The 10,497-nt window shown below is 39.3% G+C and overlaps 1 protein-coding gene across 2 annotated transcripts; it reads right to left on the bottom strand.

The window, feature by feature from the left end:
- Positions 1-3,873: 3,873 nt before the first annotated feature.
- Positions 3,874-9,122, bottom strand: LOC124129126 (phenazine biosynthesis-like domain-containing protein 1). 2 transcript variants are annotated; one of them, XM_046492619.2, is made up of 8 exons: positions 8,924-9,122; positions 7,495-7,594; positions 6,709-6,807; positions 6,467-6,576; positions 5,544-5,573; positions 5,229-5,317; positions 4,606-4,772; positions 3,874-4,184 (listed from the first exon to the last, which is right to left on the bottom strand). In XM_046492619.2, the coding sequence occupies exons 1-8, from the start codon at positions 9,020-9,022 to the stop codon at positions 4,075-4,077; spliced, it is 804 nt and encodes a 267-aa protein (XP_046348575.2). In that variant the 5' UTR covers positions 9,023-9,122; the 3' UTR covers positions 3,874-4,074. The 2 variants fall into 2 exon arrangements, with proteins under 2 accessions (XP_046348575.2, XP_046348573.2); XM_046492617.2 differs by having other exon boundaries at positions 4,606-4,856; positions 8,924-9,120.
- Positions 9,123-10,497: the final 1,375 nt, after the last annotated feature.

Here is a 10,497-nt window from a genome sequence, read left to right as displayed (position 1 = left end):
CACGGTTCCGGCGTGCAAGACAATGACCTGATGGCACCATGGGTACTTTTCGTCCATCTGACGGCAGCCACATGTGGTCAGTGCAATGATTCTCATTCACCCAAATTTCACCAAGGTAAATAACCTGGAAGCCCTGACTGCGATAGTCATGAATGGTGCGTAGATAATGGGACCCCATAGACAGGATAGAATATTTCCCCCTGACAAAACTGCTCAGTCATTGCCACGTGTAGTGTATCGAAATTCAGTCTCTTGGATAGCATACATTAATGTGGCCAGGGATTGTGTCTTTGATTTCCTCCCGAATTCCACAAGAATAGAGTACACCCTATCTAAACTAACAAATAATAATAATCTCTCTCAAGCGTAAAAAGCATGTATACATTTTCCACTACAGACTCTATGCCGTGTACCATGACTATGGCAATGCAAGTGTAATTGAACACATCCCCTCAATGGACATAATAATCTGAACTTGCTGTTTTCTTTCTAATTTTTGTTCCGTAAAATTGTCGATAGGACTATTTGGGACTGAAATACTTCAAACCACAGGTGGGGCGGTCGGGTAGCCTAGTGGTTAAAGCGTTGGATCGTCACGCTGAAGACCCGGGTTCGATTCCCGACATGGGTACAATGTGTGAAGCCTATTTCTGGTGTCCCCCGCCGTGATATTGCTGGAATATTGCTAAAGCGGCGTAAAACCATACTCACTCACTCACTCACTCAAACCACAGGTAGATCGGTAGTTACTCGATCTTTCAATAGCAACAGTCCACGAATTCTTATCTTGCTTCAACGGCCAAAAACCATTTTTCTAGCATTCCGGACAGAACCTTTTTTAGGACACAGTACCAGTCTAAATAGCAACAGTATCAACTTATCTAATACTGCAACCAAATAAAAGATATGCTTATTAGTAATGTGTATTGTACTAATATGATATTATTTACTCATTTAATAATATCATGACTTAATTTAATATTACCAAATACTTAAAGATATCATAAAATAAATACCGATAACATGAAAATAATTAGTGATATCAGTAAGAGATGTGAACTCGGCTTGTTGTACGACAGCTGAGACCTTGCCAGGATGCACTTTGATACACCATTACTCTAAACTGTCTATTTAGCTCACCTGGCCGAACGCCAAGTGATAGTATGTCATTTCTTTTTTGTTTTTGTATATTTTTATTCCAAGCAGCATGTCTCTTTCCTTTCCATCACACATTTCATGACCCTGTTGTCCGCTGGATTCGAATATATTTCCAATAATCGAGGTGTTGTCATCGGTGGGAACAAAACATTCCACGCACACCGTGACCATATATACTCTGCAAAATAAGAAACGCTAAAGTAATAAAATCGTAAATATCTGAAACAGTGTTGCCGACATCCATACAAAATTAATACCAAAAATAAAATTCATTTCTGGGATTGATTTGTCTGGAAACAGGGGTAATGCAGAAATTTGGTGAAACTCGCAAAAACACAACCATGTGATAGCCTGGCGCCGAAACACACCAACATGACATGCACGTTAAAGATCACTTGTTGGGCTATAAAACGTTAGAAAAAACCCAATAGGTTTTAACGGCGGTCTGAACATAATAGAGTCTGGACTATGAGGAGGCATGAGCGTCGATCCACGCAAATGGGATATGATGCCATGCATCAACCAAGTCAGCGAGCCTGACCACCCGATCCCGTTAATCACCCCTTACAAGTATGGGTTGCTAAAGACCACCAAAAGACTTGATGGTGATGTGACTTGAAGGACCAATGTACATGGACGTGTATTGCCATAATGAAATACTGTAAATCTTGAAATTAATGAGTCTCCAAATTAATACGACTGCTGACCCGTAACCAAACAATGCGACTCAATATTAATGCGACTTCCCCCCATCCCCAGTGGAATGATATATATCCTTACCTTAATCCAATCAAACCGCTGAGTAGAGCACTTCCGTAAAAAACAATAAACTGTGTTTTCCTAAAAACAACACACAGTATATATGTTTATTCTGTTGACTGACATTACGGAAGTTCAAAGGCAATAAAATAAGTGAACAGTTCACTGATTGGTATGTGGAGAAATCGTCAACAAACATGAAGGCAGATGACAGAGAGCTTCACAGCTTATTTGAATTTATTTAAAGCATTGTGACATATCATCATCGGAAGCTATGTGTTTGTATTTGGGTACAGGAAGAAAATACGATTCAGAAACACGATGTGGATAAAAGTTAACCGATCAATACTATGCAAGTGTACATAGTGGTGACTGAGTAACATTGGCAAGTAAGTCATGACGACACATATAGTTTTATTACTGTTCATCATATGTCATAAGCAAAATATAAATTTAAAGAAGACATAACCCCGTGGACCTTATTATTGAATACCAATACCACATTGAATGTTAAATACCACATTATTTGATACAGAATATAATACAATAAACTAGTTGACAAGTTTGTTTTAAAGAATTGTATCTAATAATTTGAGATTGTCCAACAAGGCAGGTGAGATCCGAACTAATTGTACAATCGCCTCAGCCTGTCAATCTGATTATGTTGGAAGAAGGCATGGTAATAGCCTCATCAGATCAGTGCTTGTCGGATGTTAGTGCAACATCCATGGTGAACCTGGCTCTACGCAGTATTTCCACACGGTCGTCTCGAAGTCTCATGATGATGTCGCCTTCACGTTTGGAACACTGTCTCGCTGAAAATGAAACAGAATAATAAACTGTATTTGTTAATGCAAGTAGTGTTCACACTTAAAAATGAATTCTTGAAAAAGTAAGGCTTAACTGTGATGTCATTTGAACATAAATTAGTAGTTTTCAGTCGAGAAAGACTTCTAATAGAAACAATTTGATATTGATACTTGATTCAAAGTAAACATCTACAGACATCTCTCCATGGTTGTCAGGTAGCCTCGTGCTTGAAGCGTTTGATAGTCACGCCGAAAACCCGGGTGGATTCTCCACATGAGAAAGCCTATTTTAGGTATCCCTGCCATGATACTTTTCGAATACGGCAAATGTATTACTACAGATGGTTTACACCAAACTACCAGCACAACTCACTTACCACCAACACCTCACGCATAGATTCTTTCAGCAACATTGAAAGCAGAAACATCAGGCCCATGGGTATCTATTTTGCCTAACTGTTGTGACCAGTAATGCGCATGGCTCGTCTGAGCAGATCCCGTCACCGCAGTTTTGTCCATGGCGAAAAACACCGGTAGAAACAATCATACGGACTGCAGGACTTATCAAGGTATCCGTCCTCAGCAGAGCCTCTTGTGGTAACAATAAGAACTTAATTTGTCTGCAAGTAAACATCGGAATACTTAATACTGATGCTGTATTCATCCAATACTGAGACATGAACCTTCGAAATGTAACTAGATGTAACTAGACCTGTTGTCATCATTGACAATTAATAAATCTGCATTGTTAATGAGAGATATCACAATAATTATTTGATTGACCAGCCATACCGAACAGAGTATGCTCCATAGTCATGTTAGGGGTGGAATAGGTCATCAGCAACCCATGCTTGCCGTAACAGGCGACTATGCTTGTCGTTAGACGCGACAAACGGGATCGGGTGGTCAGGCTCGCTGACTTGGTTGATGCATGTCATCGTATCCCAATTGCGTGGATCGATGTTCATGATGTCCATCACTGGATTGTCTGGTCCAGACTCGATTATATACAGACCGCCGTCAGTAAGCTGGAATATTGCTGAGTGCGGCGTTAAACAACAAACATAGTCATGTTAGAAATGGAATTGAAGTATTCGAAATCCTGGCACTGCATACATTTCTTTAAGAAAAACCACTTGCAATGATCATGAGAAATAATTCTTTATTCAAAGCAACACAACTAGGCCTTTCCCCCATCAATGAAGGTATTCTTGACAACAAGCACCTGTTTCGTAATGATAAGCGACTATGACACTACTGGAAAAGCATTGCATCATTGCCAAGCTGGATGAGTGGTCCTGTTACCGCTGAACTATTCAGATTGTCGAGCTGCTTCTAGTTATTGTGGCTACAGTTTCATCACTCCATCCATGACAAAGGCGGCTTTACCCAGCAGTTCCACCCGGTCACCTCTCAGCTTGACCACAATCTCCCCACCTCGTGCAGAACACTGTCTCGCTGGAAGAAATCAGAGATTGTTTTGAAACAATTTGTTTCAGTCATCACAGCTACGAGACATGACAGACGTAACGACATTAAAACTGGTAACTCACTTTCACCCCTCATATATGGCAGTTCACAGTTCGTAAAACACACACCTGGCTATATACCCAGTGCCATGGGTATATTAATCTATCAGTCGTCAGCTTGAGGGAAATCCCAAAGACGTTTTATCACGTTAGTGAAGCGTACTCGCACGGGTATAGTGCTGGGGAAAATAAATACATATATGCCTCACCGGATATTCTTCTACTTCTTTTGAATGGTATACATGAAATATCAAACAGGCCACATGCAAGTTCATGTCCAACATCGCAACCAACCATTCAATATAACCAATAACATGAAGTAGCTTTCATTTCGCTGAGACAACACTTACTAAAGAAATCATTCTTTCCTAACTGTTGTGCCCAGTAATGCGCTAGAACTGTCTGCGCAGATCCGGTAACAGGGTCTTCCGGTATATTTCCCCAAGGTACAAAACAACGAGACACAAAGTCGTAGGGGGCGCCACCGTCACTCTGGTAACCATCTCCGGGAGGCCCTCTGGTGGTGACAATTAGACCAAACAGTCTATCAGCGGATCTCTCCATGGCTGATATATCAGGCGTCCAAGTCTCAAATTCTTCTCTGTCATGAGAAAGAAAAACATTCAGTGGCGCATATTTTCAATATATTCAAGTTTGTGTGTGGATATACCACAATGACATCATATTATGTCCACAACAAAAGATTTCACCATTACGCAGTTCCTTCTATGTGAGGCTCAGAAGTCATCAATCAATCGTTGTAGCTGGAATATTGCTGACGCAAAACAATAAAGACTGGGTATCCCTGGGCATGTAAGGTGAAAACGCGAATACTGAATTTGATAAAATACGAATTCCATACATAGTACGAAAATGACATTCTTGAAAGCTATCTTAGACTTTGGGTCCTAACATAGGTAGACATTGTCTCATCGGCTTGACGTTCAAGGTAAACTAAGAATGGACAACTTACCTGGACCATCCGTCGTGAAGTCGTACAAGTAGATAACGCAGGGAGTCGCAGTAGACGATGTCGCTAATACCGGACACATCCCCTAACGACTGAAGAGTAAAGTGAGCACATTTGGGGTTGTTAATATTATGTTTCATGATTGTGTCTCATGAAATCATTTTTTGTGTTCAATACATTTTGCATGTTGGTGTAAACCCTTTTATCTCCTAATAGAAAGTGTAACCACAGATCAATCCTACTGATCCTTGGAACACTCATACTCAGTACACGCAATGATGTAAAGGGAACCATGTGTGGTAACAGAAGAATACATACCGCTACAATCTGCTCATGTTGACTTTGGTCCTGAAAACAACAGTAAAATCTGTTTTTGAATCTTCAACGCTCACAACCGAAATAGAATGTTTCTCAGCTTCTCGGCATAATTGTGTCAAGTAGAAATAAATAGTTTTGACATATGACATGTGATAACTTTGTTATCATTATCATTGCTACCTCAGCCTGCTTTAATAATGGAATTCCACAGACAAAGTATTTCAGGCATGTTAAAAAAATTATATTATATTCACAAAAAAGCTAGACTCCATTTGGTTGCACTAAATGTTTGTTCAATGTGTCCGAAATGAATTTAACATTATTGTTGATATATCATCAGAATTTTAACTATATATCAAAACTGACCATTCACCTTAAAATGCAGTAGACGTTAATTATGATAAAATGTCACAGTTAACTACCGCATTTATTTAAGCCTTGAGACTTTATATGTATGTATGTATGTATGTATGTATGTATGTATGTATGTATGTATGTATGTATGTATGTATGTATGTATGTATGTATGATTGCATGCATGCATGTGTATGCATGTATGCATGTATGTATGTATGTATGTATGTATGTATGTATGCATGTATGTAGATTTTGTTGTCACCAGACAATATTTATTTTACTGAAACAGGTGGTTAAGTTGTCTAAGTGATCTGTGCAGTTGCATACTCAATTAGGATCCGCTGATCGTGGGTTCGAAACTCGGATTCATCCCGATTATGATCCTTGGTCTGTCAGTGTCAGCAGTGCTCGTTTGGTTTCATATTTCAGGTACAATGCAAACATCTATTACCCGCGTCACGTTCGGCTTCTCTCCCACATAAGTTCTCACCCACTCGCCACTATGTTATCTTGATGTTCAACTGTCCAGGTCATAAATTTAAAAGACTACGATGTATCAAACCCACCTCTTTCACAGTAGTGCCAACGGGGAAATCCATGTGAATCGACTGACCCTCCCGTTGAACGATCAAATCTCCACTTAGTGTCTTAAACACGATACGGTCATGTTTGTTGTCTGTGGAAACAAAATAAATTTGAATTTGACGTTGAATGGAGTATGCCCTGTTCGGCGGGCTGCAACACTTGACAATAATCCTTCATCAGTCAATAGAGGGCGGTTCTTTGGGAATTTGTGTTTTCTACTCACCCAATTTCCCGAACAAAACAGCTGCTGAAGCCAAAGTTGCGTGACCGCATAGTTTGACCTCGTCCTTTGGAGTGAACCACCTCAAACCAAACGTATTACCTGTAAAGGATATTATGATGTACACTATTATCGATTTTGTTAGAGAAAAGATGTTTCGTCAATTGCTTTAAAATGGCATTTATTATGGTAAAATGCCGAACGTTTTATTTTTCATAAGGTATTTGTTTTCAGAACATGCCACACATCCAGCGGACAATATATGTTTAGGGGTGATGGAGGACAAGTTATTTTATTTATTAAATTCCCATGATCCCCACACCCTTGAGGTAATGTGTGACGTGGGTGATAGTGACATCGTGAGCGGACGGCACTGTGTGTTACTCGTGCTATTAATCACTAGTTTGACTGTCTCAGCCATAATTATATACAGGCTGTCGTGATATAGCGGGAATATTGCCAAACACGGCAATAATAAACATTAACTGTCTTATCATCTACTCAGTGAGATCTGGTCAAGATTAAAATATAGACACATGTTTATTTGAAGGATAAAAAAAGTATTAAAAAGATTCACTGTTTGTCTACGTTATAATTGTGTAGATTTTATGTGAGCACCATTGACATATTTATGGGATGGTGACACCAACTTGATCAGATTGGCTTTATTGCATCAACACTATCAATTACATGACAATTTCATTATAAGTTTGTACTCCCCTCAGAGACTTGTGCAATAATCTATTTTACAAAGTGAACTTCTTTTGTGTATGTCGATGTGAAACTTACTTTCTTTAAAACTATCCGACTTATGTAAAAGTTTGATAAATGCAGTATCAGACAGGTTCATCTCCACGGCAATCTTCTGCAGGATATCATCGTCTAGATTCTGTAAACATTTTCAGCAAAATACATGAAAGCACTGACCGCACCCGTCACCAAAATGTAGAAAAACAGGAACTCTATATATTGTTGAAATGACAGTTACATGTACTTAATATACTGTCAAAGTTCCTTGCCACGGGGAGATGCTATATGGGGAGCATGTGTCACGTGTTTCTACACGCATAACAGTATATAAATAAAACAATAAGGAATAACAAGAAATTAATACTTTTTTACAAAGTATTCCATTCCTATAAGAATGAGGTAATGACGATCTTAAAAGTCGTATTTGTGATTTTTATGTGAAGTTATTTTATCAGATTTATCTGTATTTCTTAAAGGAAACATAACAGTGTACAGAACCTTTGTCTGCAATATACATTTTCATTATAATCAATAATATTGTCATTTCTAAATCGGACGAGCACATATTCAGCGTCAAGTACAAATCTGCAAAATGGCCGACAAAATAATTATGTGGACAATGCAAACAATACCAACAGTGGTGAATAATACTGACAGTAATTTGCCATTGTAGAATCTATATGTGATACATTATTTGCTCAAGTTCAGTATATCTTTTAAGTTTCAGATTTAAGATTCAGGGAAGAATGGGGTGGTATTATGAATAAAATCAAAATACGAAGAGCGCAAAACATTCAGTATCCGAGATCATGTTCAAGTTTAAGGATACAAGCATATTGAGCATACAAATAGTTAGTTCCATAAAAGAGTCAATGATGTTCCGCAAAAATCGCAAATATTCGCGAATAATCCTCGGAGTTTCTGAGGAGTTTTTTAGAAATAAAGTAAAAGACTTTTACGTTATAGTGTATGCGGATCTCTACTAATGTACTACGCTGTCTTCATGCGTATATACAAACGAGATAGCAATCTGTTGCTACATCTAAGAAATGCATCTACTACAAAATGTTGAAAATAATTAATAAATATAAGTCGATAAAGCGATGTCCCCATTCGGCCAGCACAGCAAATTATGAGTAGTAGTAGAGGCTGAATTCAGGTCGCGATTGAGCTAACGGGGCGCGCTGTGAGCTAGCTATTGGAGTTACCTCCCTTCAATACTCACTGGTTTGTTTACACACTGTGTCTCCACAGGTGGATGAGATTAATTTCACAATCAGGAATTGGACTTGATTTTGCAGTTACAAACTGATTCTTTATCAGAGAATATAGATCATGAACTTCTGTCGTCACATAACCAACATAATACCTGCCCAATATCATTGTTATTATCAAATGAAAACACAGCGGGGATGCTCTCGTTGAATTTGAGAAGCTATTTGTAGCGATATCCACAGTAGAAACTTACAACATCGGACGGCAAGGGACAGATGGCGGCCGGGTTGCCTTTGAAGGGGACGTCAGTGAAGGCATCGACAGTGTAGAGCTGGAGGGTGACACCGGCCATGTTCTAACTTCAGTGTTGTACACAACGGAGGTCGGCGACTGGGCGGTGTGTGGCCTGACCTATTTTAGCCCTAAAGGGCCGCAACTAGGGCATAGAACGAGTCTAAATAGTGAGTGAGCGAGTTGGGTTTACGCCGCGTTTAACAGTATTCCAGTTATATTGCGGCGTGTCAGCTTAATGTGGGAGGAAAGCCTGAAGTGATGCAAGTCTCAGACGTTTACCACTTCGGTGAAACCCACGGGCACGGGTATGGTGCTGACAAACCTAGAAACATAATCGGGGCGAACCGGGATTCGAACCCACAATCGTAGGTTTCTGGCATGAATTCATTTAATATCACCAACTGATATTAAATATTTTAATAAAATCAGGACAGAATTAATGATTTCAATAACACGTGTGCTCCCCTTCTGGCTGATCAGTTTCTTTATGAATATGAATCAGATTCTCTGCTCGGATTGGAAAAGTCCAAACAAGGTAATTTGGCCTCTGTATATATTCACTGAAGATCTCTGGTTATTACTATACAAGAGAACATTTTGGTCACTGAGTTACATTGACAAGTAGTAATGACGATAATTGCAAAAAGTGTATGCTATAAGCAGATCATAACAAGACATTATCCTGTTATGGAATTCCATAATGTTAGATACCACATTATTTGAAACCAAAAGAAATATAACAACACAACATACCAAAAAGACTGGTTTGTTTTTGTGTTTGGTATTTGATTGACATGTGAGATTGTCGGACAAGACAGGTGGGATCCGAACGTTTGACCAACGGTCTCAGCCTGTCAGCTTACGTTTGGGGAAGGCATGGTAAGAGTGTCATACGATCAGTCCTGGTCCAGCGTTAGGGTAATATCCACGGTGAACCTGGCTCTACCCAGTATTTCCACACCGTCGTCTCCAGGTCTGATGATGATGTCGCCTCCACGTTAGGAACACTGTCTCGTTGAAAATGAAACCTCACAAACCAGTGTTTGTTAATGCAAGTTGTGCGCACATTTAAAAAAATGAATTCTGACATCCATGTTGTTTGAAGCTTTGCGGCTGAAGTGTTTGATCGTCAAGCCGAAAACCCGGGTGGATTCTCCACACGAGTAAGCCCATTTTAATGATCCCTGCCACGTTACCATTCGAATACGGCTTATGTATTACAACAGATGGTTAACACCAAACTACAAACTCACTTACCACCATCCCCTCACATCTTTATTCATTCAGGAACATTGTTAACAGACAACGCCAGAAATCTCTTTTCCCTAGCTGTTGTGTCCAGTCATGCGCAATGATCGTCTGCGCAGTTCCTGTTTTGATATATTTTAATGATATACGTCCGCTAAAAGAACTTCAAATTACATTTGAATGCGGTTGACTGTTTATCAAACATCGGTTGACTTGTTATCATTGCAATTATCATCCGAGTACGAAATGTGTATAAGGTCATATGTACATGGCGGAAACTCATTT

This window comes from Haliotis rufescens, unplaced genomic scaffold, assembly GCF_023055435.1.
Source record: "Haliotis rufescens isolate VD_foot unplaced genomic scaffold, xgHalRufe1.0.p SCAF_11, whole genome shotgun sequence".
In the NCBI taxonomy this organism is placed as follows: domain Eukaryota; kingdom Metazoa; phylum Mollusca; class Gastropoda; order Lepetellida; family Haliotidae; genus Haliotis; species Haliotis rufescens.
This window is presented reverse-complemented; position numbering and strand designations above follow the sequence as displayed.

Bases quoted from the DNA above. Each gene is read 5' to 3' on its own strand.
- LOC124129126 (XM_046492617.2), bottom strand. From the start codon at position 9,022: ATGGCCGGTGTCACCCTCCAGCTCTACACTGTCGATGCCTTCACTGAC. The intron at 7,595-8,923 runs GTAAGTTTCTAC...AAATGTTTACAG, and splicing joins GTCCCTTGCCGTCCGATGTT to AATCTAGACGATGATATCCT. The intron at 6,808-7,494 runs GTAAGTTTCACA...TATCCTTTACAG, and splicing joins GTCGGATAGTTTTAAAGAAA to GTAATACGTTTGGTTTGAGG.